The following is a 27,918-nucleotide window of genomic DNA, read 5'->3' on the forward strand; positions in this document are numbered from 1 at the left end:
ACCACCACCACCATCACCACCACCAACACCATCATCGTCTGATCGTCATCATCACCACATTCATTACCATCATCCTCGCCATCACCACCACCGTCATCATCATCATCATCATCATACCATCACCGCCATCATTGCTGCCAACACCACCATATAACCACCAGTGGCATTACAGCTAGCAATTTTTGAGGGCGCACGGGGAAAATATTCTCAAATGTTGTGAACAAGTCTTGTGGGCAGTCAATCAAACCCTTTTTGAATGAAACTATTTTTGTGATAGATTTGGACAATATTGCACCCCTTCTTTAATTATTTATTCATTCTTTTTTTTTAGGTTATTGGTCATAACTGTTTTTTTTGAAGGTTGGGGGGCTTGGGGCAGTGTCCCCAGCACCTCACTAATTGCTGATGAATCACAACAATCATCAATAGTGTAGTAGGTTTCAAGGTACACCATGTATCTTTCTTGGGTAAGTGTTGGTCCCGAAAAGGACCGCCCAATCTCATGTACCTTTCTTGGGTAAGTGTTGGTCCCGAAAAGGACCACCCAAGAGATTGGGTGGTTAATTTTCAGAACCAACACTTGCCCAAGAAAGAAACATGGTGTACCGTGAAACCTACTACACTATTCTTCTTCTTTGCCATGGAAACCTTCAGAAGCTACAGCAATCATCAAAATCGTTCACTACCACATCTTTCAAAATCATCACTATCATTCTGCTTGTAACCCATCGTCATCAGCATTACCACCATACATTGTTATCACTGCGATCATCATCTTCACCATCATCATTGCGATGATTGCCAACTATCACCATAAACATTTCGACATCATTCCTATCATCACCACCACCACGAACACCATCCCGACTGTCACTATCACCATCATCTCTTACACCCCAATCATCATCAGTATCACCACCACATCAACGTTATCACAATTAACATTGTCAAACTAACCATCATCTCCTTAATAATCATTTTTCTTATTCATTTCACTCTTTTTGATTGCTCGTGATTGACAACACAGAACTCTAAAAAGAATTCCTTAAAATCTGAAAACTATTTTGAAATGTTTTAGTTTTATTTTTTTCATCTCATCTTGTAAATACTTTTTTTTCCTTTCTCTCATAAAAGTCATAAGATGTTGGGATTTTCATTTCAACACAATAAAAGGATTATGTAACAAGGGATATATTACATAGTGAGTGTGCTGTAGTTTGGTACAAGACCAGCGCTACTGAAGAAAAACATAAGGACAGTCAATTCAAACACAGGTAGCAGCCAATCTCTATTGTGCTGGAGCACTGTAACAATCATCATCAAGAACCTATCACATATTGCCAGTCTATTGATACCTCTCATCAGCTCCTTCGAACATTTTCTTGGGGGAGATGGTATCGGACACGAGTACCAACAAATTTCACTGATATTGCTTTTCTACATTTGCTTACTAAAATGTCCACTGATCACCCAGCTAAACATGACATCTAGTAAAGCAGGATGCGGCGGGCAAAAGCAAAGACAGCTCACCAGACTTACTAGAGAAATCTAGTGTATCAATTGAGAGTTACCTTACACGAGTGTAAGTACATGAAGTTTGCACCTTGTACATTTCTATGTTCTCAATTTTCAGCAGAGGCAATACCTTGAGAGTTCTAAGCATGAAGAATTTTTGCATTGCCTGATTGCATAGCAATTGTGGAAGCAGGGAAAGAATGTCCCTGAAGACTGTTGTCTGTAGAAATGCTACATACATATATCTAGTTACTGATGGTCACACCATCGAAATAGACTCCAAACTGACGGATGAATGATGTGCAATTCAACATAACGTCATAGATATGATAGGTCTGGAGTCAGTTTCGTTTGTGCGACTAGCAAGAGACTGAAAATTCACTTGAAAGTTATAGTGCTTTGGCTCAGTACCACAACAAATAATTTCTTTGCAATTGAGAATGACTTGAAAATTATGTATAATCGTGTCATCTTCTATCCAAATTTCGGCGGTTATGGGAGTGTAGACTACCATTTAATTACAGGGATGTGAATATATAAACAGATGGAAAATCTCATGCAGAGAAACTGGAAGCTAGATAATAGTTAATTTGCATCATATAAATGGCATTTCATGGAAAAGATTTCAGCGATTTTTACAGACTATTTGACTTGCAGCCAATCACATCCAAGGATTTGCAGTAGCTTTCAACAACTGTCAGTGAAAATCATTATCTGTTCCATGAAATGCTTTCCAGGTTGGTTGGCACTTGGGTGAAGGAGTCAGAAGGACATAGGGAGGTGTGATTAAGTCACATGACCATGTGGCTGGTTTCACAAACCAGCCCTACACAAAGACTAGTCTCGGCCCCATCCAATGGTGAATAATAATTTTTTTTTTGGAAATACAATCCCAAAGTGATCGTTAATACCAAATATGCAACATGTCTGAGCAATCCAAATATTACTTGCGACACCCTTTTTCGCAACTGCTCAATGAGTCATTTTGGTATCGTAGGGAATGCAGTGACAGAGACCGAATTTGATGCAACACGGCCTTAGGGTTCGTGGACACGTCATAGAAAACAGGTGTTTACATGGGATGCAACAGAAGACTTGGAACAACTAAATAAATCCTGCTCCCATATCCTTCTGACAGTCACTCATGCCACCTTGTCTAGGTGATTTAGAGTCTTCCTTGTACTAAACGGGGAAAGGATAGTTATGAGATTTATCGATGAAAAGAATACAAAGAACTCATAAAAAAGGGAAAATATCAAGAATATAAAAAAGCTTGGCTACTAACAAATTCAAATGGCAAAGATTAACACTTTGCAAGAATCATTAATTTAAACAGATTCCAGAGCTGCCAACCTTTAAAAGACAAAGTAAAAAGTAGTAACCTAGAAGCTCAAAAGTCATCATTCTGAGATAAAAGGTATATAACTAATACCTGCCAAGCGGTATTATAAATTTCTTAGAAGTAAATGCCAAGTTTTGCCAACCCTACAGGACGGTTGTCAGGAATACTTATCCAGAGTATTACATAACTTTTGTGAAGCACTAGCTTGCCTAGTCAGGCAAGTACATTTCACTGTGCAATGTATTACTACGCGAGTATTAAATGTGTATACCTTTTCTACCTCAAAAGCGTGATGGTGTAATTTGACATGAAAATCGTATAAATTATGACTTTTTTAAATAGCTGGCAGCTCTGAGATTCACACTCACACATATAAATTCATAAACATGACGGGAACAGATGTGGTAGCCGAAGCAGTAAATACCTTCTTGGGGGCCTTTTCATAAAGGTGCTCGTTAGTTACTCACTGCTTACCAATGACTGGCGATTCTTTCTTGTGCGTAATGATATACGCTTAATCATAACTAGCATGTACTTAGCTCCCAAGAAAGGATCACCAGTCATTTCTAACTTACAAACAGCTTCATGAAATACACACAGGGTCAATAATATAATAATGGTTGGAATATGAGGTCACCTAATAATCATTTATCAACATGAAATAAATCAAACCTTGCTTTATCATATTGCAATAATACTCTTGTATGACAATGATAACAAATCTATCAGACACGAGGTGCAGATGTGCATTATAGGGGATGATAGCTCTTTTGGTAAAGTAGAGGGTTTACAAAACACAAATTGCCAAGTTCATGTTTTCGTTGTGGTCGTCTTATAGTGTATTAAACTCCTGTTTCCTAAGCACCAGCTTCTTGTGATAAACCATGTACTGGTCAAACCTTTCCCATTAACTTCTCAAAAATAGCAATACAGGTGAGCCAACACTATGTTTTAAGATGATATTTTTTGCATGTGCAAGTGGAAGATATCCACAAATGGATACAGATCGAAAAGTACATGTAAAATATCTAAGCTTGCACAATTTTCTTGACCAAGTTCATGAAAAAATGCTGTTGGAAACTGCAATCAACGTTAACAAAATTGTATCAACTTGGCTTCTGATTCCCTTTTAAATGAAAAATATATTCTTCTAACATGGAATATGAACAATGTCACAAAAAGGAGCATTAAACACACTTTGCAACAAAGGTATAGATGGAATTCATTTCATATTAAAAAGAAATAAACATATGAAGTCATTAATCATTACTACCACCATAACTAGGAGTAAGCAGAAGAAAAGTATGCAGCCTTGAGATAGGAGACTTCGGAGGGCATGGCAAAAGATTGCAATCAATAATTTTACTTCCCCTATAATTGGGTTGCAAACTTGCACCCAAGCAGTAACCTGCCATTTGCAAAATAATATGTGGCATTAATCGCATGACATTTGCAATCAAGTGCAAGTGTATTTTGAACATATTGTCTCCCAATCATCTGACAAATATGAGAACAAATGGAATAGATCAACTGCCCCAAGCAAGCTAATTAAAATGATTTGTCATTTAATGATGTAAAAATGTACATGGATGATACTAGAAATGACATGCAAAATGAAACTTAATCATCTATGACAACCCCATCATTTCTCCCTTAAATCAATGGTCAAACATTTAACTCTGTACAAACTTTATCTTCAGAGAAAATGTACATAAAAGTTTTCTCCTCGGATAATTGGCATTATACATAATTCATATATTCCCCTTGGGTACTTGAACAAAAATTTATTCAAGTTATACGAACAAGGCATATAGCAGCAATTCAACGCAGACCATAATTGTTTTCATTGGAATACTTATAGTTCATCTTTCATATCATGCCTTACATCCGTCGGCAAGTCTATCATCCAACATCAATGTCAATAAGACTACAAAAGCTATTAGAAATTTCTTAGTACTTCTTTAATAAACAATTCTCACAGATTTTTTTTTTCAAATGTCTTTTAAATGCTTACTTTCAGCATCAAATACAAATTGTATACATATTTTTCTCCATTATGAAAATTGAATTATTTTGTTTCCAAGCTTCTCCAAGGAGTTATCAATAAGATGCATTGAGCAGCCAAGGCACCCCGTCTTCTATTTCTTGATCTGTGATTTTTCTGCATCAAATATTTACCTTCTGTAATTATCCACTTTCTATTCATTCAAGCATACACTGCCATGCTGTCAAGAGGTTATAGTTCCCTTCAAACAAGAACCTGAAGTTGCTGAACTTGGGGTAGAGGTACGTTCCTAACGCTTTCTCAGTAAATGTGTTAGCAATCACAAACCAAACCTTCCAATATATTAAAGAGTATTATCATTATCTTGAACATTCCCTTCTGTGGCCATCCAAATTTTCTTCTTCCCTTTCCTCACTTGCAGAAAATAATAGAGTTGCATTGCAGATTGACTGGTAACATTAATTCCTTTATACAGTGCACTATCTTCCTGCCAAAAACAAGCGATGACCCCTTCTTACACTGAGGTTGTGATTGATACAATCGATCTCAATTAGCTATTGAAATCCATCGATGTTTGTATAGCAAATGTATAAAACTTCCCTCTGGACACAACAATAAATGCATAAGTATATAGACAAAGAACTGACATGTTAGTAGTTGTTGGTAGTGCTAGTTCTTGGTTTGCTATGGTTGTGATTAATTGGATCAAACGCAACTCTTTATGAGATAGTGTCCTGAGTCCCGAAACACAAAAGTTAGCGATTGATCGTACGCTTGATTTTCACGATGGATTGTACATTGTAGTCAATGGAATCAATCGTAGAAAAATGTTCTACGATCATTGCTAAGTTTTGTGTTACGGGCTCCTGGTCTGACAGACAAAGAAATAATACTATTATTATAATGCAGAATTCATGGTACATCATTACGATTCAAGTTCACACATGTAAGGATAATGGCATACCGAACGCAGTGCCATGACAATATTCCCTTGCCAATGATGTGTCTTACAGCCACTGAGTGGACACGCACATTAAATTAGAAAATTGTGAAAACATCTTTCTTCAGATGCAAGCATTGTGCATTATGAACTCCACACAAAAGCTCTTTTAAACAATTATATTCTCCGATTCATGTCGTTTTCACCTTCCAACCTAAAATGGGGAATCTTTACCCGCGTGATTCTGTCCAATAATAATACATTCTCCTAAACATTAACATGGCACACATTGCAACTGTATGGTGCTTCAAATCTCATCTTGGTACATAGCTACTCACAACAGATCAGTTGGAAGAAGACAATAATTCAAAAAGACCGATGATGAATAAAAAAGATAATATACATTACTTTTTTAAATCTGTAATGTTCAACAGAAATGTTCTCTTTTGATGGTAAAAAAATGTAATTACAAGCTCCATCTCGAGCTACATCACAAAAGAAATACGGGCTATCATATTGCCATGGGGTAGATAGGAGTCAGCTGGGTCAAAATAAGGAACCTACAACTGTTCATTGCCTTTATACCCCACATGTAGTATAACGCAACCTCACAGAGCGTGATCTCCAAAAAAAACAACACCTGTGTTTAACTGCAGGTGAAAAATATTTATACGAAAGGGAATAAATTACACAGCACATTATTCTCTCTTCACTTCTTGTGTTGTTACCAACCGTGCATTTCTTGCACCCTCTTTACTTCGAAAGGGAGGGGAATTCCTCCTCGTTGTCGACGGCGATGGCCGACTCGTCGCGGTATCTTCCACCGCGTCCGCCACGGCCTCCACGTGACATGCGGTCTCCGCCACGTCCGCGACCACCACCACGGTCTCCGCCGCGTTCTCCACCCCGTCCACCCGCTCCGCGCCCACCTCTCCTTGCGCCGCGGCCTCGCCCACCTGGGGTTTGGTCAGAGAAGGTGATGTTGATCAGTCCGGAGGCATCCTGCTTGGTATGGTGATCCTTTTGGTAGATATATTCATGCTGGAGACAAAGAACAAGGGTGTCAAGTATAAGGATTTTGAGAGAAAAAATTCCTCCCTGCTATCAAGACTAGGTACATGTACTGTGCATCGAGCTCTGATGGGCACATGGATCATTATTTTCCAATACAAGATTCCTTGACAAGCACCAGAAATGCCTCTAATAACGATGGCTTTTAATGGCCAAGAATGTACTTCTGTCTCGTTACAGGGATACCTTTGTATTGCTCCAGACACTGTCAGGCCAAGGAAAACTAGAATACTAAAATGATGGGTGAAATATACAAAGTGGTACATGTCTGTTGGTACGGAAAATACATATTCTACTCTGAGTAACGGACATCCGTTACAAGGGGAACATCTAGCACTAGTCATTAATATTCAAATTGTTTCACCAGGGCACCCGAATTGGAAAAACGATGATTGCATTTGAAGTATTCCATTGTTTCAGATTGCTTTCTGAACTAATCAAAAATATAAATGATCACAATCTTGAATACACACCACAAAATTGTAACTTATATAATATGGTGTATTTCATGCCAATGGAAAATCTAAGAAGAATTTATCTCTTTTCCTAACCCTGACTTGGAAGAAAAGAAAAAAAGTCAGTTAATTTATCAAAGGCAGGGAACTGGTGGTATAGAGCATTTGTGCTTCTTCAACAAAAAAAAAACAAAAAAAAACAAAAAACAAAAAAAAAAAAAAAGGTCCCTAACTCTCCATTTAAATTTATTATCGATGAACCAATTACTGAACAAAACTGTTTAATTCGTGGAATTCATGTTCACCATCACATCCCTATCAATTTGAAAAGTGAAATTGTAGTATCCTTTTTTTCTGCAACAATTAACAGCTCAGGGTTGGCGATTTCCAAAGAAATTGAGGTATTTCCTGTTTCAGGTGGGAAATATCCCGAAAAATTTGTAAAAGCTGGGAAGTAATTAAGATGTACAGGAAAATGGCAGAATATGCTTGGAAAAGGGCAATACCTGAAAATATTTCAGTATAGTTTTTAGTATTTCCAAGCATTTCCATATTTTCCCCTATTTTCCTCAAAAGTGATAGAGAGGTAATTTACCACCAGTAACTCCCACTCTAGCCAACCCCACTCCAGCAACTTGTAGAGATCCTCATGCATGACATAAAATGAAAAATGGGGGTACCTTTTCGCTGTCATCCTTGGTCGTTTCCTTCTTGAGAACGTAGGTCTGTTTCCATTGCGAGTTATCTTCACCCTCGCCAGCTCGCCGTAAATTGAATTCGGTTTTGACACGTTCCTTGGAGACCATAGCCTTGTATTCATCCAGGGTCATCTCGTCCTTTTCCGGTTCCTTTTCCTCTCCATCCTCCGGCGCACCTTCGTTCTCTTCACCTTCCTTGGGAGTAGTCCTACAACGGGCAATAAAAACGAGTGTAACAACGGGACCAGGGAATGCTCCATGAAGCTCAATTCAAATTTATGCTTGACTATATCAACGACTTGATCGCATTCTGGCCCTAAATGAGATGTCCCATAATTTATTTGATTTTAACAATGTTATTTCCTACAAAATCTGATCAATTAACCCTATCTAGGCCGGGGTATTTTGGGAGTTCATATGGCCGGCGCTGAAAATTGGCACACAGAATGTCTGGGACATAACAATTGTATAGTAATTTATTTTATGCAAATTGCTATTGAGTGATTATGCTATTTTATGCATAATTAGTATGCAAAATCATACTTTTCACTTTAACTCCCTAAATAAAGCTTCAAATGTTCTAATTTTTTGGTTTAGAAACTCTTTGTGGTGTTCTAAGCAAGTGTACATGAAAAAAATTGCAATATCAGATAAATTTCTTATGTATTATATTGTTTTTTTGCAATTTCTTATGTATTTCTGTTTTTGGACCTTTTATTTTTCATTGTTTTTTCAATGAAATTTGTTGGGGACTCTTCTGAGATCATAAACAGCATAAAACAAATACATTTGGACAAGCAAAAATAAAAATAATCATCCATTTATGATTTTTGGTTAAAAACACAATTTGCATTGACTTTGTACACGAAATCACGTTTTTGAGCAATTTTTGGTCTGACATGCACTTACATAATGTTGCATGATTCCGGAACCGCGTACCCAGGTGACGTAAAACTGGTCTCAAAAGTTGCGCAAGACTTAAAAGTAAAAAGTCAGCAAGCGGCGCGGTCAAAAAATTTCGCGTGGCGAAAATATTGTGCGAATTGTTGAGGGGGATGCCCCCCCCCCCCCGGCCTGGATAGGGTTAAAAAAATGAAACAATGTTAGCTGCTTGTTGACGAGAATTTTATCTACAGGCACCAACAAGTAACAAGACAGTGATATTTGTTAACAGTCGTTTGTTTGTTAAAAATCCTATCTAATACTAAGTAAATCAAACTAGTAAAAGCAAACATTGACAAGACACAATAATGACCCCCCCCATTTGTTTTACTTTCTTTTCACTCCAGTAGTTTTAACTAGCTTATATTTTAGAGTAAACAAGTAAATTAATAAAGGGAAACCAATGCAGAATCTGCCCTTTTACATACAAAAAGTATTTTTTACAATATGGCCGTAAAATATGGCAAAAGTAATGACTACATTTGTCTGAAAAGTGGTAGGACCCCATTGGGACAGTTGTTCTTACGTTGGGGCATTTTCCGATTGTTCACCGTCAGCAGGTTGGTTCCATTCTTGTGTAGTGCCTTCCTCGCTTGCGTTCGAAGTATTCAGATCCCTACAAGAAAATTTACAAAAGGAATGAATGGTTATAATAGAAAATAATACCAATACACTATCTAAATCTTGTTCTGGAGTAGATCTCGTTACATTTACTACTCAACTGTAACAATAAAAAAGCCCCAACCCCCTCCGTTTGGAATTCAAAATTCACGCAAATGAAATATAACAAAATTGCAATTCAACAGTATTTTAAAAGGGGTTAGCAGCAGTTAGGACAGGGTTACACATCCCACTCTCAAATCTCACTCTTCAAGACAGAGTTTATAAAGAGCACTTGGTTTAAAGTTAGTTACAGTAGTTCATTCATGAACTCTGCCCCCTCCCCCTTCCTGCAATGTAGTTTGTATTGTGAAATTTGTTACTTATCATGAGGGTCATTCAATCCTAGGCAGAAATGGGAGTGTTGTGAAAGGCATAACAAGTGGAATGCCTCTGGCCGTCTCACCTGCATCACGCGATTCAACATAGCAGCAGTGCTGACTTTGAAAACTACTATAACTCGCACAAGATGTTCAGTGATACTTGGTTACTCTTATTTCCACGTTTTATGAACTAGACCAATACACTTACAGAGATAGGATGGTAATTCAACAAATACCCCCAATGTGGCCAAAAAATCATTGACCTCACATGACCTTTGACCTTGATCATGTGACCTGAAACTGTAATTCAACAGATACCACCATTATGGCCAAAGTTCATTGACCTTGGTCATATGACCTAAAATGCGCACAGGATGTTCAGTGATACTTGATTACTCTTATGTCCAAGTTTTATGAACTAGACCAACATACTTTCAAAGTTATGATGGTAATTCAACAAATACACCCAATTCGGCCAAAGTTCATTGACCCTAAATGACCTTTGACCTTGATAATGTGACCTGAAACTTGCACAGGATGTTCAGTGATACTTGATTACTATTATGTCCAAGTTTCATGAATCAGATCCAAAAACTTTTAAAGTTTTGATTGTAATTCAACAGATACCCCCAAATCGGCCAAAGTTTATTGACCCTAAATGACCTTTGACCTTGGTCATGTGACGTGAAACTCATGCAGGATGTTTGGTGATACTTGATTAACCTTATGTCCAAGATTAATGAACTAGGTCCATATATTTTCTAAGTTATGATGACATTTCAAAAACTTAACCTCGGGTTAAGATTTGATGTTGATTCCCCCAACATGGTCTAAGTTCATTGACCCTAAATGACCTTCGACCTTGGTCATGTGACATGAAACTCTAATAGGATGTCAGTAATACTTGATTAACCTTATGGCCAAGTTTCATGAACTAGGTTCATATACTTTCTAAGTTATGTCATTTCAAAAACTTAACCTTAGGTTAAGATTTGATGTTGACGCCGCCGCCGTCGGAAAAGCAGCGCCTATATAGTCTCACTCTGCTATGCAGGTGAGACAAAAAGGGAAGCGAGAAAGGCAGGACTTACTTGACATCGTCCTTGATATTTCCCCAGTTGTGGGAGCCACTTCCTTCCCTCTTGTCCTGGCCTTTGAACGAGCTGCTGGGAGACCAAGACACGAACCAATTGGATGCAGGCGTACATTGAGAGGGTATGTTACACCAGGGCGGGATGGGCCATGGGCAGGTTTAACAAACCACAGGGTGGAATAGGGAAAAGATATCATGCATGCACAGGGGATAACATGAAGCAAATAGAGGGGAGGGGAGGAAAGAGCAATAAAAATATAATAAACAAATAAGCAAATAAAACAAGGGCGAGGGACAGACTAGTAAAATGATATCATTTTCTTTCACCTGTAATAATGACATGTACTAAGCAACAAGTTGGAACAATTAAATACATGTAGGATACAAGAAGATTGCAACAAAAAAAGGCAGATATCACAGATTATACGAAAAACAATCAGGAAAAAAATCTGCTATTTCTAAGCTACCGGTAATACTAATGCAGCAGTCATATTTCCCAACGGCGGCCGTACGGCGAGTCGAAAACAGCCGTTTTATTAATTTTTACTAAATTCACCTATATATGTAGCTGATACGAAAAATGTAAAAACTGCCGTTTTATTACTGTAGGGGAAATGTGACTGCGCCATTAGTAATGCAAAGGAATGGTAACATTTACAGAGTACATGTACATATAGATGGAAAGTGATAGCTGTTACATGAATAAAATGATTCTTTAATTACAATATAAATTGATCTTTGACCAACTGATACCAAGTAACAAACTTATGGCCATTACATGTACATGTAGGTTCGATTTCAAGTGAGTGCATGTACTGAATATTTAGGCGAACATGAGGGGGGGTGGCAATATGCAATGTACTAGTGCAACGTTCTTTGTGAAATGTAGCTGACAGAAACAGAATGAAAATCATTGTTATAATCGATAATTTCACCACATATCCCATCCATAAACCTGATAAAATATACTTCCCTAAAAAGCTACCAGTTGGCTAATTTGAATAATTGAGTTGGCGATAGGTTGGGCAATTATACATCCCATTCCTGAAATTCCCTTTACAAGTTCCTATAAGGCAAACATACCTCTTGTCCGATCCGCTATGCCTATCAAACTCTCTCTTCCGATAATCAGATGATCCTCCTCGTCCACCGAATCCTCCACGTCCACCACGAGGGCCTCCTCTTCCCCTACCCCTGCCTCTGTACGGTCTGTCACCTTGGTAGTCTCCACGTGGGGGTCTATCCCCTTGGAAATCACGGGGTGGCCTATCCCCACCGCTACTCCTGTACTCTGAAGGTGCCTGGTTCTCCTGGTTTTCTAGGTGGCTGTCTTGCCCCTCTGACCTTCTGTTGTTGTTGTTTCTCCTGTAGTTGGGTCTGTCCTGGTTGCCTCCGCGACCCCCTCTTCCACCTCTCCTTCCAGTGTCCGGGCGATCACTCCTTTCAGGCCTAGTGTCTTCATGGAAGAACAACAAAACCAAATCTTGTACAGTGATTTTCCGTTTCAGAAAATCTTACTTTCTGTTTCAGCATGTCTGAAAACAGAAATTCCATTTCCCCATAGACTTTGTGTACATGAAAAAGTGACAGTTCCGTTGAAAATCAATACGCAATGAGTAGCGATGTCAAAATGCTCACACTGGTCAAACTTTTATCTGCCACCGTACTAACAATGTTTTAAAATCGATAAGATTCAAGTACAAAAACTATTCAAAGAAACATAAAAACATCCTTACCTTTCACATTATTTTGTGGTTAAATGAGATTTTATCTCTGAATTGGGGACTTTTTGGACATCGTTTTGAGCAGAAGACTTTGCCTATCCACCAATTTGGGTTTGAGGAATATCTCGATGTGATATTATGATCGAACGCAGAGGGCAGCAACACACAGCCGCGTTTCTGCCTTTATGCGGACGTGAGTGTAAACTAATTTTGATACAATTGGGTGGAGGGACTCCAGTGCAGTCACGATGTGTGGATGGTCATTATTGTTGTAGCAAAGTGAGATCGTGTTGTTTTTTTTACCAGCTGATATTCATATTTCATTGAGGATTTAGGAGTAATTTCTGTTGCTATTCTGTCCATTTTGAGAAAAAAAATGTTTTCCGTGATTTTCCGTTTGAATAGCCACTTTCAGTTTCATAAGGCAGATTCTGTGAATTTTGCCTGTTTTCTGCGATCGTGGAAATCGCTGTCCCTACTTGTAAAGGAGGCATATTGGCTTGAACTGGAAAACCCTGTCTTGATGAATAAATATAAACAAATAAGCTGCCTGTCAAAAAATACCCAGTTATGCCTGTGCAAGCTAGTTGGAAAGGGGGGGGAGGGGGATTTTGTGGGATCTATGGGTGCCAATGCTGTTTTGCACCTACCTACTTCAAGACTTTCCAGACCAGTAATTGTTCGCAAATGTTACTGCAAGTCCCTCAATCACATTTCAACTAAGATCAATGTACCCACTGCTTTTCAGAATATCGCCATTGGCTCTATTTCAGTTGGATCTTGATGTCATTGTTGAATTCTCATTCAGACATCTCTTTGCTTGGCTTTGCCATAGGGCCTAATTACAGTCCTTCACGTTTATAATTTCGTGGAGCTCAATAAATCGCTCTCCTTACTTTTTTTTGAGGAGCTCAATTGAGGAGCTCAATTGAGCTCCTCAGAATCGCTCTCCGTGAGGAGCTCACTATCATGTATGATAAATTGTAGATTTTTCTTAACATTGTATATATGCAATAGCTGTGTTAGCTATTAATTAATCTGTAGTGAAACTAGGCCTGGGACACGTCAATATGTTTACAAGACGTCATACGCGCTCCTGCTAAAAAAAAAAAAAAAAATTGAAAAAAAAATTGCTAAAATTTCACATTTTACATCTTTAAATCCATGAAATGGCATTTCCATAATTCCTTGAAATTACTTTGATTTAGTTTAAAACTATCAGAAAAATGAAGAATATTCACCTCTTTCCCGACTTTGATTTGAACTTACCTCAGTAAATATTGTAGTCCCACATGTAGACTTCCATGGTGTTGCCATGAAAATCTACATATGGGACTGCAACATTTACCGAGTTTAAATTAAAATCAAAGGCGGGAAAGAGATGAATATTCTTCATTTTTCTGATAGATTACAACTAAATCAAAGTAATTTCAAGGAATTATGGAAAAAAGAATGCCATTTCATGGATTTAAAGATGTAAACTGTGGAATTTTAGCAATTTTTTTTCCTTTTTTTTAGGAGCGCGATTTTTTGCTCTCATTTTTTTAAAGGAGCGCTGGCGCGATCGCGCTCCTCAAAAATGAAGGTCTGTAATTAGTTTTACTGTAAACTGAAATCAGTGAAAGGATCTGCCTGCGGCAGCCCACCCATTTGTTCGCATAATTTTGGTGGCTAACTTCGGTCCATATCAAAACAGCAAATCCAACTCCAAGCAAAGCAATGTCTAGACTGATAAATCTGCTTTTTCGTCTGAGTTTTTCAACATTTTCTGATGTTTTTTGGAAAATAGTGAATTTTGATGACAAACAGATCGGGAAGAGCCAGGTTTTTCTTCAATCACCATCGGCTACAGCCGAGCATAAGGACGTGCCAGTGAATTGGCTGGCACGTTCATACATGTGCACTCAGCTGTAGCAGTGCTGATCAAGCGAACGAAGAAGAACCTGGATGATCCTGATCTGTTTGTCATCAAATTCAAGATTTTTCAGAGAGGTGGTAAGCTGATCGTATTTGTTATAAATTTATCTTAATATTTCTTCCTTTTCCCGCGTCAAAAAGCAAAATTAAGGAGTTATTGAGGAGGGTGCAAAAGCGCACCCTTTCTCCACAGTCGCTGCAGTAATAAGCAGCCGTTATTTGCTCCACCATTACGAACGAGCCCGATGGACATCATCAGTCTATTGACGGAGGGGATGCCGCGGAGCAAGACAGTCTCAGCGGAGCATATCCTTGACAGAAATATACCTATTTATCGATCTAAACAATGTCTGGCTGTTTCCGTTTACCATTCAGTAGCAATATATCACTCGCGACGGTCAAAATTTGTATCTGCTACTGTACCAACAACGCAGTAGAATTCGCTCTAATAGGATCTATGCGGGTACACAAAATATTTTACAAACATATTTGCGATAAATACATCCTTACCTTTCACAAAAAAAAGCTGGTGCGAAACGGGTCTCTGGAGGGGAGGGGTTAAAATGAATAGCGCCAGCTTAAGTTGCACTATAATAACCAAAATACAACACAAGCTCTCAGCTACTCAACTCTAGCTCTTACTGAGTACGCTTGGCGTCTCTTTGAACTTAGCCAGGGAACTTCGCTGCTTTGAATCGAAAATAAAGTCGAAATTAGTGTCATGAAGGTGGGTGCGTTTGTTATGGACAATATTTGATGAAGATCATAATAATCACTTCCCATTACCCGTGGCTCATAACCCTCTAAACTACATTGCCCTGGGCGTTACGCCTGGCCACTCGATGTGTGGTGAGCTGGCAGACTTGCATGTTCGGGAGGAGTCGTGACGGGCTGGCTCAGACCCATCACGGTGGATAAACTGCACCCCCGACTTTTGCTTCTATCCCGCAGAGAAAAAGGTGCGGTTAGACTATTACTTACGGTATCTCCAATATCAGAGACTTTTTTTAAAGAATTTGGGTAGGCCTATCCAATTTTAGAGTCTCCAGTTTGGGAGACCAATTTCCTTTGTTTACAATTGCTTTCAAAGGATTACCTTGGCGACAAATAAAAATGTGATAAGCAGATTCCTCATGAAAAATTACCCCTTTTCAATGTCTACTTTAAAAATTCAACGTCTACATGGTCTAGGCCCCTACTTTTGTTTTGATAAGGATTTTTGTTGCCATCCACACTCAAAGCAAATGGGCTTCTGACTAGCCAGGAGGCGTTCTGGGGTAAAAATCATAGTACTATTCGTACCTTTTACCCCCTAACGCCAGGCGCTTGGCCCTATAGGACCGCACATCGGAAAGGAAAATGCAACTATACAAATGCACCAAACAGCGCCTTATAATTTGAATCTGACGTTAACACTTCTGTACATGGGTATAAATATCGGTTAGCACAGTTTGGTACATTAAAATTAAATGAAAGGGAACAAAAATCGCAGAAATGGGATGAAGAAATAAAAGTAGAAGAGAGTTTACTCACATTTGTTGTCTTCGCCATCTTGGATCCATTGTTAATGCAACCTAGTTACGTGACGCTTATAGAGGGCGGCAAAATCAAGTGCTAAAATGTCCCGCTTCAACCACTGAACCAGGGGGGTGTTTCATCAATATTGTCACGCGACAACTGTCATGTCGCGTGACAATATTGATGAAACACCCCCCTGGTTCAGTGGTTGAAGCGGGACATTTTAGCACTTGATTTTGCCGCCCTCTATAAGCGTCACGTAACTAGGTTGCATTAACAATGGATCCAAGATGGCGAAGACAACAAATGTGAGTAAACTCTCTTCTACTTTTATTTCTTCATCCCATTTCTGCGATTTTTGTTCCCTTTCATTTAATTTTAATGTACCAAACTGTGCTAACCGATATTTATACCCATGTACAGAAGTGTTAACGTCAGATTCAAATTATAAGGCGCTGTTTGGTGCATTTGTATAGTTGCATTTTCCTTTCCGATGTGCGGTCCTATAGGGCCAAGCGCCTGGCGTTAGGGGGTAAAAGGTACGAATAGTACTATGATTTTTACCCCAGAACGCCTCCTGGCTACTTCTGACCTCAACGAGACAAAATTTGGGGTGGAAATAATTGCGCTTTTGTTGGTGTTGTTTCTTTTGTTCTTTTGCAAAGCAAGTCTCTAATAATTATCTCCCATATTGGCCGTGGGCCGCTCTAGCCTACTGCCAGGAATCAGGACAAATTAGCTGAACAGACTGAACATGCTGAAGTTAGCATCCATTTTTCTTTTCGTGTCGAAATTACATCCATTATGGCTTCATGCCCCTCATTCATTGCCAAACAAAAAATGATTATTTCAAAATCAACCCTAACTTTTTTCCACAATACCCTGGAGTTGGACATTCAACTTCAATTGCCAAAGAGTAAACGCAATGACTGAATCACGTGCGGCATGAATATGAAAGCATGCCGGGTTAGGGTGGTGGTGCACGGAGTGTGGAGAAAATTTATTTCAGGCCCCACGAACATAATTTTGCAAGACGTTTTAAAACCTAAATATTGAATGGGGGAGATGAAAAAGTACTACCTTAGACACATCATAAATCATACATTTCATTTCCAAGAAAAAAGGGAGCTTTTCTACCTTCTTTCCTCGATTTTTGCTCAGGTTCTGGGGCCTTTTTGGCTGGTTCTGCTTTCTTCGCAGGCTTTGGCTGTTTGGGTTTGCTGCTTTTCTCCTTCTTCTCCTTCATTCGTTGTTCCTTTTCAGCAAAAATATCCTGTGGATCGGACACAGTATCCATGTCCAAAAGGAAACGGTTACTTACTCCTATAGTGTAAGTAACATCCATTGTGATAAAATCCTTCGTTCTATGAAGGATTAGAAAGATATTTAACGCTATAAAATGCGTTCTCTCAATGAATCCCCCGTCATTAAAAATGGCGTTACGACTGTACACAAAGTCAATGGGAAGCACGCGCGGAAAAATAGCTATGCAATGTTTACATCGAACGAGAGCGAGGGATCGGCATGTATGCTAAGCTGATGGGGCAGGCATGCTGCGCTGGAAGGATCCGTACTTCAAGCCTGCGCTAGATTACGTACGTCGCGTCGTACGAGTTTTTAGCATGTAGTATAGTTCTCGAGGAAAAAAAATCGCGCGCTCTCGCTCTCTTGGACAAATATATTTAAAAGGGGTTCAAAAGCATTTATCTGATCCAGATCTCTTCTGAAAATAATAAGCTATAAACCTGAGGTGAACGAAAATCCTTAATTATTTGTAAAAAAAATCATTCATTAAATATACATTTCCAAAATATGAATAATTCGTTTCTAGCGACCATTAGATATACTATATACCCCCCTATAATTTTAGATTCGCCCGGTTTTATGAAAATCGAGAATCCTATCAAGCGAGACTGCAAGAAAATGTCCTGCAAATTTATAAATTTATACTTTTTATTATCTTTGTCTAAGATATGATCATAAAAAATATCTTACACAATAATCAAGGTAAATAATCCAGACAAACACAAATGTTGCTTGTACTTTGTAGTACCGAAAACTTAGCTGATTATACCAATTACCAAATATGGAAGTTCATGTTTTGTCACAATCTTACTTTATAAGGGATCGACTTAAAAAGCTGACAAAAATATGCTGTTTTACACCATGAGGTGAACGAAAAAAATACATATTTTTTTATTGTATGAACAATGAGTGAATATTTCAATTCTTTTAATGCAAAATAAAAAGAAAAGGGAGAGCAAACAAGTTTTCTCTTTGCAAACAAAATTGAATTGATAGTTTGAGGCTATCCTTTAAAGAGCCCGCTTGAAAAAACTCCCAGAACACCTTGCACCGGAGCAATTTGTAGCGCCAAATTTGAGATCGGTTTGTTGTTAACGCGCGAGATTAAGTGGAGAACGAGACACCAGACAGCTGAAAATGACTAACGTTTTGAAGAATTCGCCGCATAAGATCATGCCTAACACTGAAATTCGATCACCAGTTCGACCACCAAATTTATCGTTGACGCCTTTAAGTCCTGTAAGTCCTGGAATCTGCTACTTTTATCCCTGGAAATGGTCAGAGAGTGCAGGGAACGTCGAGCTCAGCCCATCTGCCAGCAGCAGTTCTTGCGGGGGCTCGCCGCCCGTCGAACGAGGGTCAAGTAGGGGGAGACCGAGGGCAGAGACAGTGGCAGAGTTGCAGAAGGCAGGGAGCAGTGAAATCCGTCGAGATGTTATTCAGTGTATTATTTGCGATCGGATCTTTCCCCGAGAAAAGTCATTAACAGCACACCTTCGAACACATACAGGTAATTAATTGGAAAAAAAGTGTCAAAGAATCATGATCATCATATATTAATTCATAAATGATATGGGTCACTTTGTCTTTGGACTTTGGTTTGGCTAAAAAATTGTGGACATTAGAATTCAGATTCAGATGTCATCAGTTTTCTCTCTTTCTTAGTCAGACATTTATTATTTACAGTTAGGACCTAGATAATAACATAGTGTAGGTTATGCTCAGAATTTTGATTTTTGAGAAAGATCATGTCGTGATGTATTTTGTTTGAGAAAACTGCTGAGCTGACCTTACATAAATAAAAGTCAACCTTATTTTTTCCTTATTTATGTTAATTGTGATAACGGAGGAAGAAAACAAGAAAAAGAGATACATGATTTATCTGTTTGAAAAGAAGTATATGCATGAGCAATCTCATGAAATGACTAAGTTCAAGTTTAGGCTGCTGGTCTGCAGTATTAAAAAAAATAGACCCTGAAGACGAAAGTCTATTTTGAATTTTGCTAACCAGGGCAGGTGCCTACATGTATGCAGATTGCAGGAATATTCAACCTTCCTCATAAGTTAGCAATTTAATGGATCGCTAATAGACCTCCAAATTCGTATATTCTGAAAACTCAAGTAGCGCTCATTTGACTCCCTTTATGCCACTCCCCTACTGAGCTAAATTGGCCAATCAACTGCGCTCTTATGACAAAATGTTTTAGTAGCGCGCAGTGACTCTTCACTTTGCTGGCTTGCAGCGCAGTGCCCAGCTGCTGCAGGTGGACTGTGCTACAATCGTGATACAGAGATTTTTTTGCTGAAAAATAATTCTAAAAGTTTTTGCATCAGAGATGAGAGTTTGTTTATGTTGTTGAAGTTGACTGTTTTGTCCCTTTCTCATTTTTCTTGTACCTTTGTTGTTTTTCATTCTTTTTTAAAAATTTCGAACATGTTCTGATTTTGACATCCACCTATTTGAATCCATTCATTTTATAGCTTTCTATGTCTTTTATTTGCCTCTGTCTCGATGCCCTGCTCGGGGAGGGGGATACAATGTATTTCTATGACATTAATTACTGCTTTATATCTTAAAAATAACATACTTTTCATTTCATTATATGGGAAATCTCCAACAAAATGCTGATTTAAACAAATACATTTTAAAAATCAGACAAGCATAATAAAACTGAAATTTTATCAAAATCGGATGTACAAAATTTATGACATTTTCAATTTTATAGATGGGAGAAACGATGGAATCGCTCACTCACATTTTTTGGTGTATTTTTTTCTATGAGAGAATATTCATTTCAATACTAGACGTTTCTATTCTTATTTCTTATTATCGGAAACAAAGTTTGATTCATCCCTGAACATTGCTGTACCTACTATGATTTGGCAATCTCAATAAACTTTCAAAATAATGTGCAAAAAATAAAATACTGTATGATGCAAATAATGAAACAAAATATAGAAAAATGATAGTCATATTTCCCCTATGTGTACACATTTCCTGTTTCCTTTTTGCCTCTTTTATAATTTCTTAAATACCAAATATATTTCCTATTCCTTATTTTAGGCCTATACTTGTCCATAAAACATTGTTTCCGTTTATTATATTCCCATTTTATACCTTTCTCCTTAATTCTCTTCCTCCTAATTTTGGTCACGGTATGGTATTTATAAGAAATGAAAGCAACAATTATATGTAGCAAGAGATGATGAGACTTAATGGACCTCTTATCACCATTATCTTTCCCCATTGGAAAGTCCGCTGATTGAGCGCTATGAGACTTCAGAATACGGTACCCAAAATGCATCCCTGCCAAATAAGGAAAGAGGCACTTAAAGTGACTTCAAAATACCAAAATGCTAATTGAGTTTTCAGAATACCGCCCGTGAATGCTAGACAAAGCCTGAGAGACTACATGTATAACACACTCGAATCTTGGCTAAACAGAAAACAAGAACAGAAAAAAAAACAACAACGCACAAACAAAATTGGACATAGAGGTCTAGAGGCTATCTTATTGAAATAAAAACTATAAATTAATAAATAAGAAAAGAAACCATGGCAGGGTGCTTCATAACTTTTTAGAAGCACTTGCCCAACAGAGCAAGTAACTTTTTAAATAGTTGGAATATACTTGCCCAAAATTCTATTTCGCTTGCCCGAAAAAAATCCTTTACCTCTTCCAAACAAAACATTGCAGTTTTATAAACCATCGACCTTTTCTCTCTCTCTCTTTTAAAATGAACTGATGTACCTTGTTCTTGCATTTCTTTTTCCAATGTGATTTTATCTTGCCCGCCATGACCAAATTTAGGGTCGACATATTATATCGACCTTAATTTTGGTAATTCTACTGTGAGAATTTTGCTTGCCCAATTTGGCAAGTAGTTTTGGTCTTTACTTCAAAACACTTGCCCAACTTTAACTTTTACTTGCCCTGGGCAATCGGACAAGTGCTTATGTAGCACCCTTCCATGGTAAGCTTTGACCAGAACAAAAAAAAAATATATTTTTTTCATTTGAACTTATTATTTATACACAATCTTTGTTTTTATCTTGTGTCAAACAGGAGAACGTCCATATAAGTGTGACTATCCAAACTGCAACCGAGCTTTTGTTCAGAGCGGTCAGTTGAAGACCCATCAGAGATTACATACAGGAGAGAAACCATTCGCTTGCTCAGTTCCAGGTTAGTCTTGCTTGACCCAGTGGGTGTTCTTTTAAGCTGTTCGTAAGTAAAGAGCAACTTTAAGAACGACTGGTGATCCTTTCTTGTGGTAAATAATATACACCAAAATGTTCACTGGCGATGGTTTAGTGCTTAAGAAAGGTTCACCAGTCGTTTTTAAAGTTGCTCTTATCTCACAAATGGCTTTATGAAACACCCCCCAGTATTGCCACAGAGAAAAGTTAGAATTAGCCAAGAGCACCCAGAAATATGTAGTTAAAAGAAAGAAAAAAAATCCTCAATCCATGTTTGATCCATTAAGGTGTCTTGATTTCCTTGACAAGCAAAAAGAAAAAAGAGGTCCTCACCAGTAGGATTAATTCCAAATTATTCTGAATCTAACTCAGATTGGTTTTGGTTATATTCCATTATGTAACATCTTCAAAATGGGGATTTGCATTAGACTTAACCAAGTAAATAAGATTTGTAAATTAATAATGATGGAAAAATAGAACATTATTCCATTTAATAATGTATTTTTTGTGCTTCTACTTATTTCTCCACAATTTAAAAAATATCTCTACCAGTACTAGTTTCTAACATCGGCATATAAGAGGTTTTGATGTATACACATGTGTACTGTAATTCAAATGTAATTCAAATGTATTTTTAAAAGGGATGAATTTGAATTGCAGAAGTAGCAAAATTTGTTTATGAAAAACTAAATGGTGCAGTATGCCTAAAAGTGAAAGTTTCAGACAAAATGTAATTCACTTTAAAAAGCAAATAATTGAGGTTTAGCATACCCAATATTAAGGTTCCTGGACATAATTGCCAAGTGTCTTTAAATATTTTTATTTTCATTTTGCCAGGTTGTGAATCCAGATTCACGCATGCAAACAGACATTGTCCGGAGCATCCGTATGCCGGCCTTCGTCGAGAGACTACACAAGTACAGGTGGATGAAGTCATCAGGACCGATGAGAATAGTGAAGAAGTTGCCGAATGGTTACAGAAGTAAGTTTGAGAAAAGAACTTTAATGTCTCTTAAAAGCTGTTGCTCAGAGTCACTCCATTAAAACACTTTCATTGGCAACAGTAGCCATGTGGTTTATCTGAAATGATTGGCAAAAAAATGTTTTAATTTTTAAAGAAAATATGTAACAAACCTTGGTCAAATTGTATCTGTTGACTCCTTCCCACCACACAGCAATTCTGAAGTAATATGAACACTTGAAGTAAATATGAAGTCATTCTATTAAACAGGGGCATAGGCCTACACTTTATACTTCCCCTGGACAAATTAAGAAACAAGATTTTGCTGAGCAAATATCAATCTGAGGCCATGGTTGCAGATGTCCTTTTGATTATCATCAAAGGTCAAGATTTCCTGATTGGTCAGAGAGATATTTGTTGCCATTCAAATCTCTTTGATGTGTGCTATGACATTGGATCATTTCCTTCAGAAAGACTAGTCTTTCCCTGAGGACACTTTAGATTTAAGGCCTGAATGGGAGAAATAAGTAGTTGCGCTCCATGAAAGTAGATCCTGAGATATCATTTCTGCAAGCAGAGTGGTTTTCCACCAATAGAAAATAAACAGGTACCCACACCTAACATCAACACTATTGGTCATTCATTTGTTTCAGAGACCCCCCCAAAAAAATACCTTTAGAATTTAAACAGTCTTTAGCTATCAGAATTGTAATTTCATATCCTATTGCTCCACATTCTGGTGAATTTAAAATATATATATTTTTATACTTTAGTACTATAGGACCTGTTTTTTGCTTTCATTCTTTCCAAATTACCTTTATTATGGATCCCTATGAAATCCATGCGGATCATTTTGTTATATAGGGTGTGTATTCATAGCTATTCTGGGTGCTATTTTTTGTTCTGGTTTTGAAAGTGTAAGATATTAATTTTGTAGCGAGACTTCCTGTAGCATCCACCTGTATAAAAGAACCACCACTTTATTCTGAATAAAGACTAGTTGAAATTGAGTTACCCATTTAAACATGTGTCATTGATGCTGCTTGCTCATAGAGACTGTTTCATTGTCTACAAAGGTAACCTTGATGTAAAGGGGAGTATTTCATGAAGCAAAATAAGCTACTGAAAATCCTTGAATCTGATTGGTTGAAAGCATATTAGTCTGAAAAATAAATGACAAACTTTCATGAAATGCTTCACAAAGTCTTAATGTATCTTGCATTCATGTATTTTATTGAAAAACATTTTGAATCTTTTTGTTTTTTCTGTAGGTATCAAAAGAGACAAGTAGAAGCCACTCTTTACAGTTCATCAAGCCCACTCATGAGAACCCCTACATCCAGACGACCCAGGGATACAAACACTCGTAAGAGGCTCAGGACCGAGAGCGTGGAATCTAGTGACGCGGGCGAGGAGACAACACCAAAGCGTGGACGGAGACCAATGGTGAGGCAGCTTATACGAGAACAACAACAAGAGCAAAAGGACAAATTATTAGGGGCGATGGCCCTTATTGAGCTCGCACAAAATACATTCGGAAACTTGCAGTCGATCTCTGAAAACTAGATCAAGATTTGAGAATGAATTCTAGCTAAAAAAGGAACATTTGATGTGATATTTTTATATTTCTGGCTGTGACATGTGGTTTTACAGCCTTTGAGGAGATGACTCGATGTCTGCACGGAAGTTTTCAAGTAGATGATGTCGAGACCAAACTCCTTCCCATCAAAACAAACTTTCATTTTAAAGACTGAGCCTGACCAAGATGAAGACTTTATTGTAACATGTTTTTACAAGCGTGCACAGTTATTCTTTCACTTTTCATTTTGTCATTGTTATGAATCACATGAAAGACCTTTGTTTTTTAATTGTAATCATGCATAAATATAAATTATCAAATACATAGGAACTATAGCTCTGAGAAAGTGTAAAGGGAGTGTCCTTGCCTTCAAAATTCTCCTTTCTTACTGACAATATTCCTGAGGTAATTTTTCAAAAAAGAAGAAAAAAATCTTTTTCTTTGGGACTTACTGTGAATGCCAGTGTGTGTGTGTGTGGGGGGGGGGAGGGGATGTCATCTGGAGATAAGTTCTCCAGTGCATTGTTGGATGAGAAATTGAGAATCATATCTGGGGGATTTACTATGATCAGAACCAAATCTTTCACTATCAGAGTATGTTTTCTGTGCATATTTATATTAAAATAACCCAACAAACATGGTTGGGATAGAACAGGATATTTCCTGCATTTTCTGTTTATTTATTAAAATTGTATTTTAATATAGTGGATAGATGATTGCATGTTAAGGATACAGTATGTTAGTTTATCTTGTGGATATATTTTTAACTAATGTGCTCTTAGAAAGCAAGGTTTTCAATATTTATCACTGCTTTTGATGTTTGAGAATATCTAGATGGTGCATGCGTACATAATGTACGTACAGTACATGAATATGTATTCAGGCTTTTGTTTGATGAACTGATGAATTCTAATTCTCTTCACAATTGATGCTAGAGAACATTAACATCTAAAACACTTAGTTTCTGTGTATCAGTAAGATTAGGCATTGGTCATATAATTGAAGTACTCTTACAGCCTAAAAAGCTGTATTCTTATATTTCAATGCTTCTCAAAACTTAAAAAATATACCCATTTTTAAATCAAACTTCAATGCCTTTTTTATGGATCATGATTTTTGCATCAGTTGAGTAGTACATTGATGAGCTGCATATTAATTATTTTTTATTTTAAAAGAAAGGTAAATTAATTTAGGGGAGTGAGGTCGTGTAGGGGCACATAGGTCAAAATGGATGCTGTACAGCCAAATGTACTTGTGGAATATGGAAGAAGGATGTATGTTTTAATTTTCAAGGTCTTATATTGTTTTTTAAAGCATCAAACAGTATATTTTATTGTAATTGTGTACTTGGTGTTTGTAGGTTGTGATGTTTGTTTTGTCTACATGTTTTTTTACTGAGTGTAACTCTGTAAATATTTATTTAATGTATGTCTTTACATTGCCAGGTCAAAAGCAAGGGATTCCTGAAAGACCATTTTATTTCTATTAAAAAAAACTTTCATCGCTTATTTTTAACAATTTTTTTCAGAAATCAGTCATTTGTAGTTCAAACAAGCTCACTCCATGTTAAGTTTTCATAGAACATCATTTTTAAACCTGTAATTTGAACATAGACATTCATGTCATTTCTGAAATGTAAGTGGAACATTAGAAACATCTAAATAATAATAATAATTGGCATTTATATAGCGCTTTATCAATCTACGACTGTTCAAAGCACTTCACAATTATTACCTAGTCTCTGGATTCATAGTTAGGCTGCTATGTGATAGCTTTATTTTTTGTCAGTTAATATTTTAAAATAAGAATCAGGGTTGGGAAAGAGTTTAAAGAATTCAGTTTTGAAAATGGATCAAATGCAAAATAAAATAATATATATTTTCTTTTACAGAAACAACCTATCTGAGTGTTTCTATATTCAAATTTTACAAATCATTTGGGTGCATTTAAAGATGGATGATTTAAGTTGGGCATTTAATTTTTCCCTAGCTCCAACACCCTCAAAAGATCTAAATTACATTTATGTTAGCTAAAATCCCAGTGAGAATGATTCATCACAGGACAACTTAATATCAAAGTGTTGCTGTGTCGATGTAAACATATGCACCACTCCAAACATCAAAACAAATACCTATGCCATTTACCACTTTTTTTTTTTTTTGGGGGGGAGAGAGTTGAGGAATGTGTCTTGATGTTTTTTTATAACAAAATGACTGCGTGTATATACTGCATTTACTTTTATATGCCAGGCCAGGGACCCATTTCAAAGAGACTTGCAGGTATGGTAACTTATATGGTAACTACCATGGTAATGTGGCTCAGTAGTCAATCACAATCAAGGTTTCCATGGTAGATATAATAATGACAAAGTTACAATAGTTGCAAGAATTTATGAAATGGGCCCTTGGTATATTCTGCCTGTCTTGTATCCATTATGCGTGGGACTGTGTAAATAGTAACATAAATGTACATACATTGAATGTATGATATAGAGAATAAAATATGGATTTATATAAAACTGATTTGATCTGTAAAGTTTTCATTGTTGTGATGTAATAATGTAATGGTGCAGTTGTAATTTTTTAAAGATAATTTTGTGCTTTGGTCCAATCTCTCTGGACCAAAGAAATCTACCACTTAACTTTAAGGGGAATTCAGTCTTGGTACTAGAATTATTAGTGTGAAAACAGAAATACAAGAAAGACTGAGTAACAAAAGTTTGAAAGAAATGGAGTACTGTGACTGCAAATCTCAAATTTGCAGATGTGGTAAGTGGATTGTGACAAGTAGTAAGATCTGGATCTAGGTTAATTGCTGATAATATTCAATAAAGTGGAAATTAGATTAACTGGCGAGTTGAGAATTTCTCAATGTGAATTAGACCTAGGGGGTGTTGCAAGAAAACATTTACAATCATTTGCTAATTTTCTGTTGCAATCTTACAATTGATAGATCAATTTTAACTGAAGCAAATCAGTTTGCATTGCTTGATTTACCCCTAAAAGAGCCGGGCTATTTTGACCCCTCTCGCCCTTCGATTGTGCGAGCGCCGGTAGTGGTAGGGTGCGATAAAATATACAAGGCTGTATGGTTATTTTTTTTAATAATTCATTTAATGAATTGATTATGCTAATTTAAGCATGAAATAAAACCTTTGCTCTAATCAAGTATCACATGCCCCAAAACTGCTAATTTTTTATTCACAGACTCTTTGTAGGATCCAGATCAAATGTACTTTAAAAAAAAATTAGTATTGCAATTTTGTTTTTGTTTTGTATACAATTTTTTATGAACTTCTTTGTTTTTTCGGTTTTGTTTTTTGTTTTTCCGATGGAAATTGTTGCAGACTCAATTCTGATCATAAACAAGACATAATTACATGTAAGTTTAATCAGTAAAAGTAGAAATGATACATTTATGAATTTTGGCTAAATACACAATTTGCACATAAATTCATGTTTTTGAGCAGTTTTGGGTCTGACATGCACTTACATAATGCTGCGTAAATTCATGAACACGTACCCAGGCAACGCAAATTTGGTCTCAAAAGTTGTGCGAGATTTGAAAGTCAGCAAGCGGTGCAGTTGACAAATTTCACGCAGAGGAGTAATCATGCAAAGTGTAGAAGGGAGTGGAATCCGTCCCCCCTTTTAGGGTTAAGAAGCATAT

The 27,918-nt window shown here is 37.2% G+C and overlaps 2 protein-coding genes across 4 annotated transcripts; one reads left to right on the forward strand and one right to left on the reverse strand.

The window, feature by feature from the left end:
- Window positions 1-1,060: 1,060 nt before the first annotated feature.
- On the reverse strand, window positions 1,061-17,808 carry LOC121424051 (plasminogen activator inhibitor 1 RNA-binding protein-like). 3 transcript variants are annotated; one of them, XM_041619631.1, is made up of 6 exons: window positions 17,341-17,807; window positions 12,128-12,500; window positions 11,043-11,114; window positions 9,495-9,584; window positions 8,009-8,234; window positions 1,061-6,843 (listed from the first exon to the last, which is right to left on the reverse strand). In XM_041619631.1, exons 1-6 carry the CDS (start codon window positions 17,546-17,548, stop codon window positions 6,556-6,558), a joined length of 1,257 nt encoding a protein of 418 aa, XP_041475565.1. In that variant the 5' UTR covers window positions 17,549-17,807; the 3' UTR covers window positions 1,061-6,555. The 3 variants fall into 3 exon arrangements, with proteins under 3 accessions (XP_041475565.1, XP_041475564.1, XP_041475566.1); XM_041619630.1 differs by having other exon boundaries at window positions 11,043-11,117; window positions 17,341-17,806; XM_041619632.1 differs by lacking the exon at window positions 11,043-11,114 and having other exon boundaries at window positions 17,341-17,808.
- A 771-nt stretch (window positions 17,809-18,579) lies between these two features.
- On the forward strand, window positions 18,580-26,771 carry LOC121424299 (zinc finger protein 367-like). Its single transcript, XM_041619928.1, has 4 exons — window positions 18,580-19,018; window positions 21,576-21,695; window positions 22,547-22,691; window positions 23,942-26,771. The coding sequence occupies exons 1-4, from the start codon at window positions 18,646-18,648 to the stop codon at window positions 24,234-24,236; spliced, it is 933 nt and encodes a 310-aa protein (XP_041475862.1). The 5' UTR covers window positions 18,580-18,645; the 3' UTR covers window positions 24,237-26,771.
- The last annotated feature ends 1,147 nt before the right edge of the window (window positions 26,772-27,918 follow it).

This window comes from Lytechinus variegatus, chromosome 11 (genome assembly GCF_018143015.1).
Source record: "Lytechinus variegatus isolate NC3 chromosome 11, Lvar_3.0, whole genome shotgun sequence".
NCBI classification, from domain to species: domain Eukaryota; kingdom Metazoa; phylum Echinodermata; class Echinoidea; order Temnopleuroida; family Toxopneustidae; genus Lytechinus; species Lytechinus variegatus.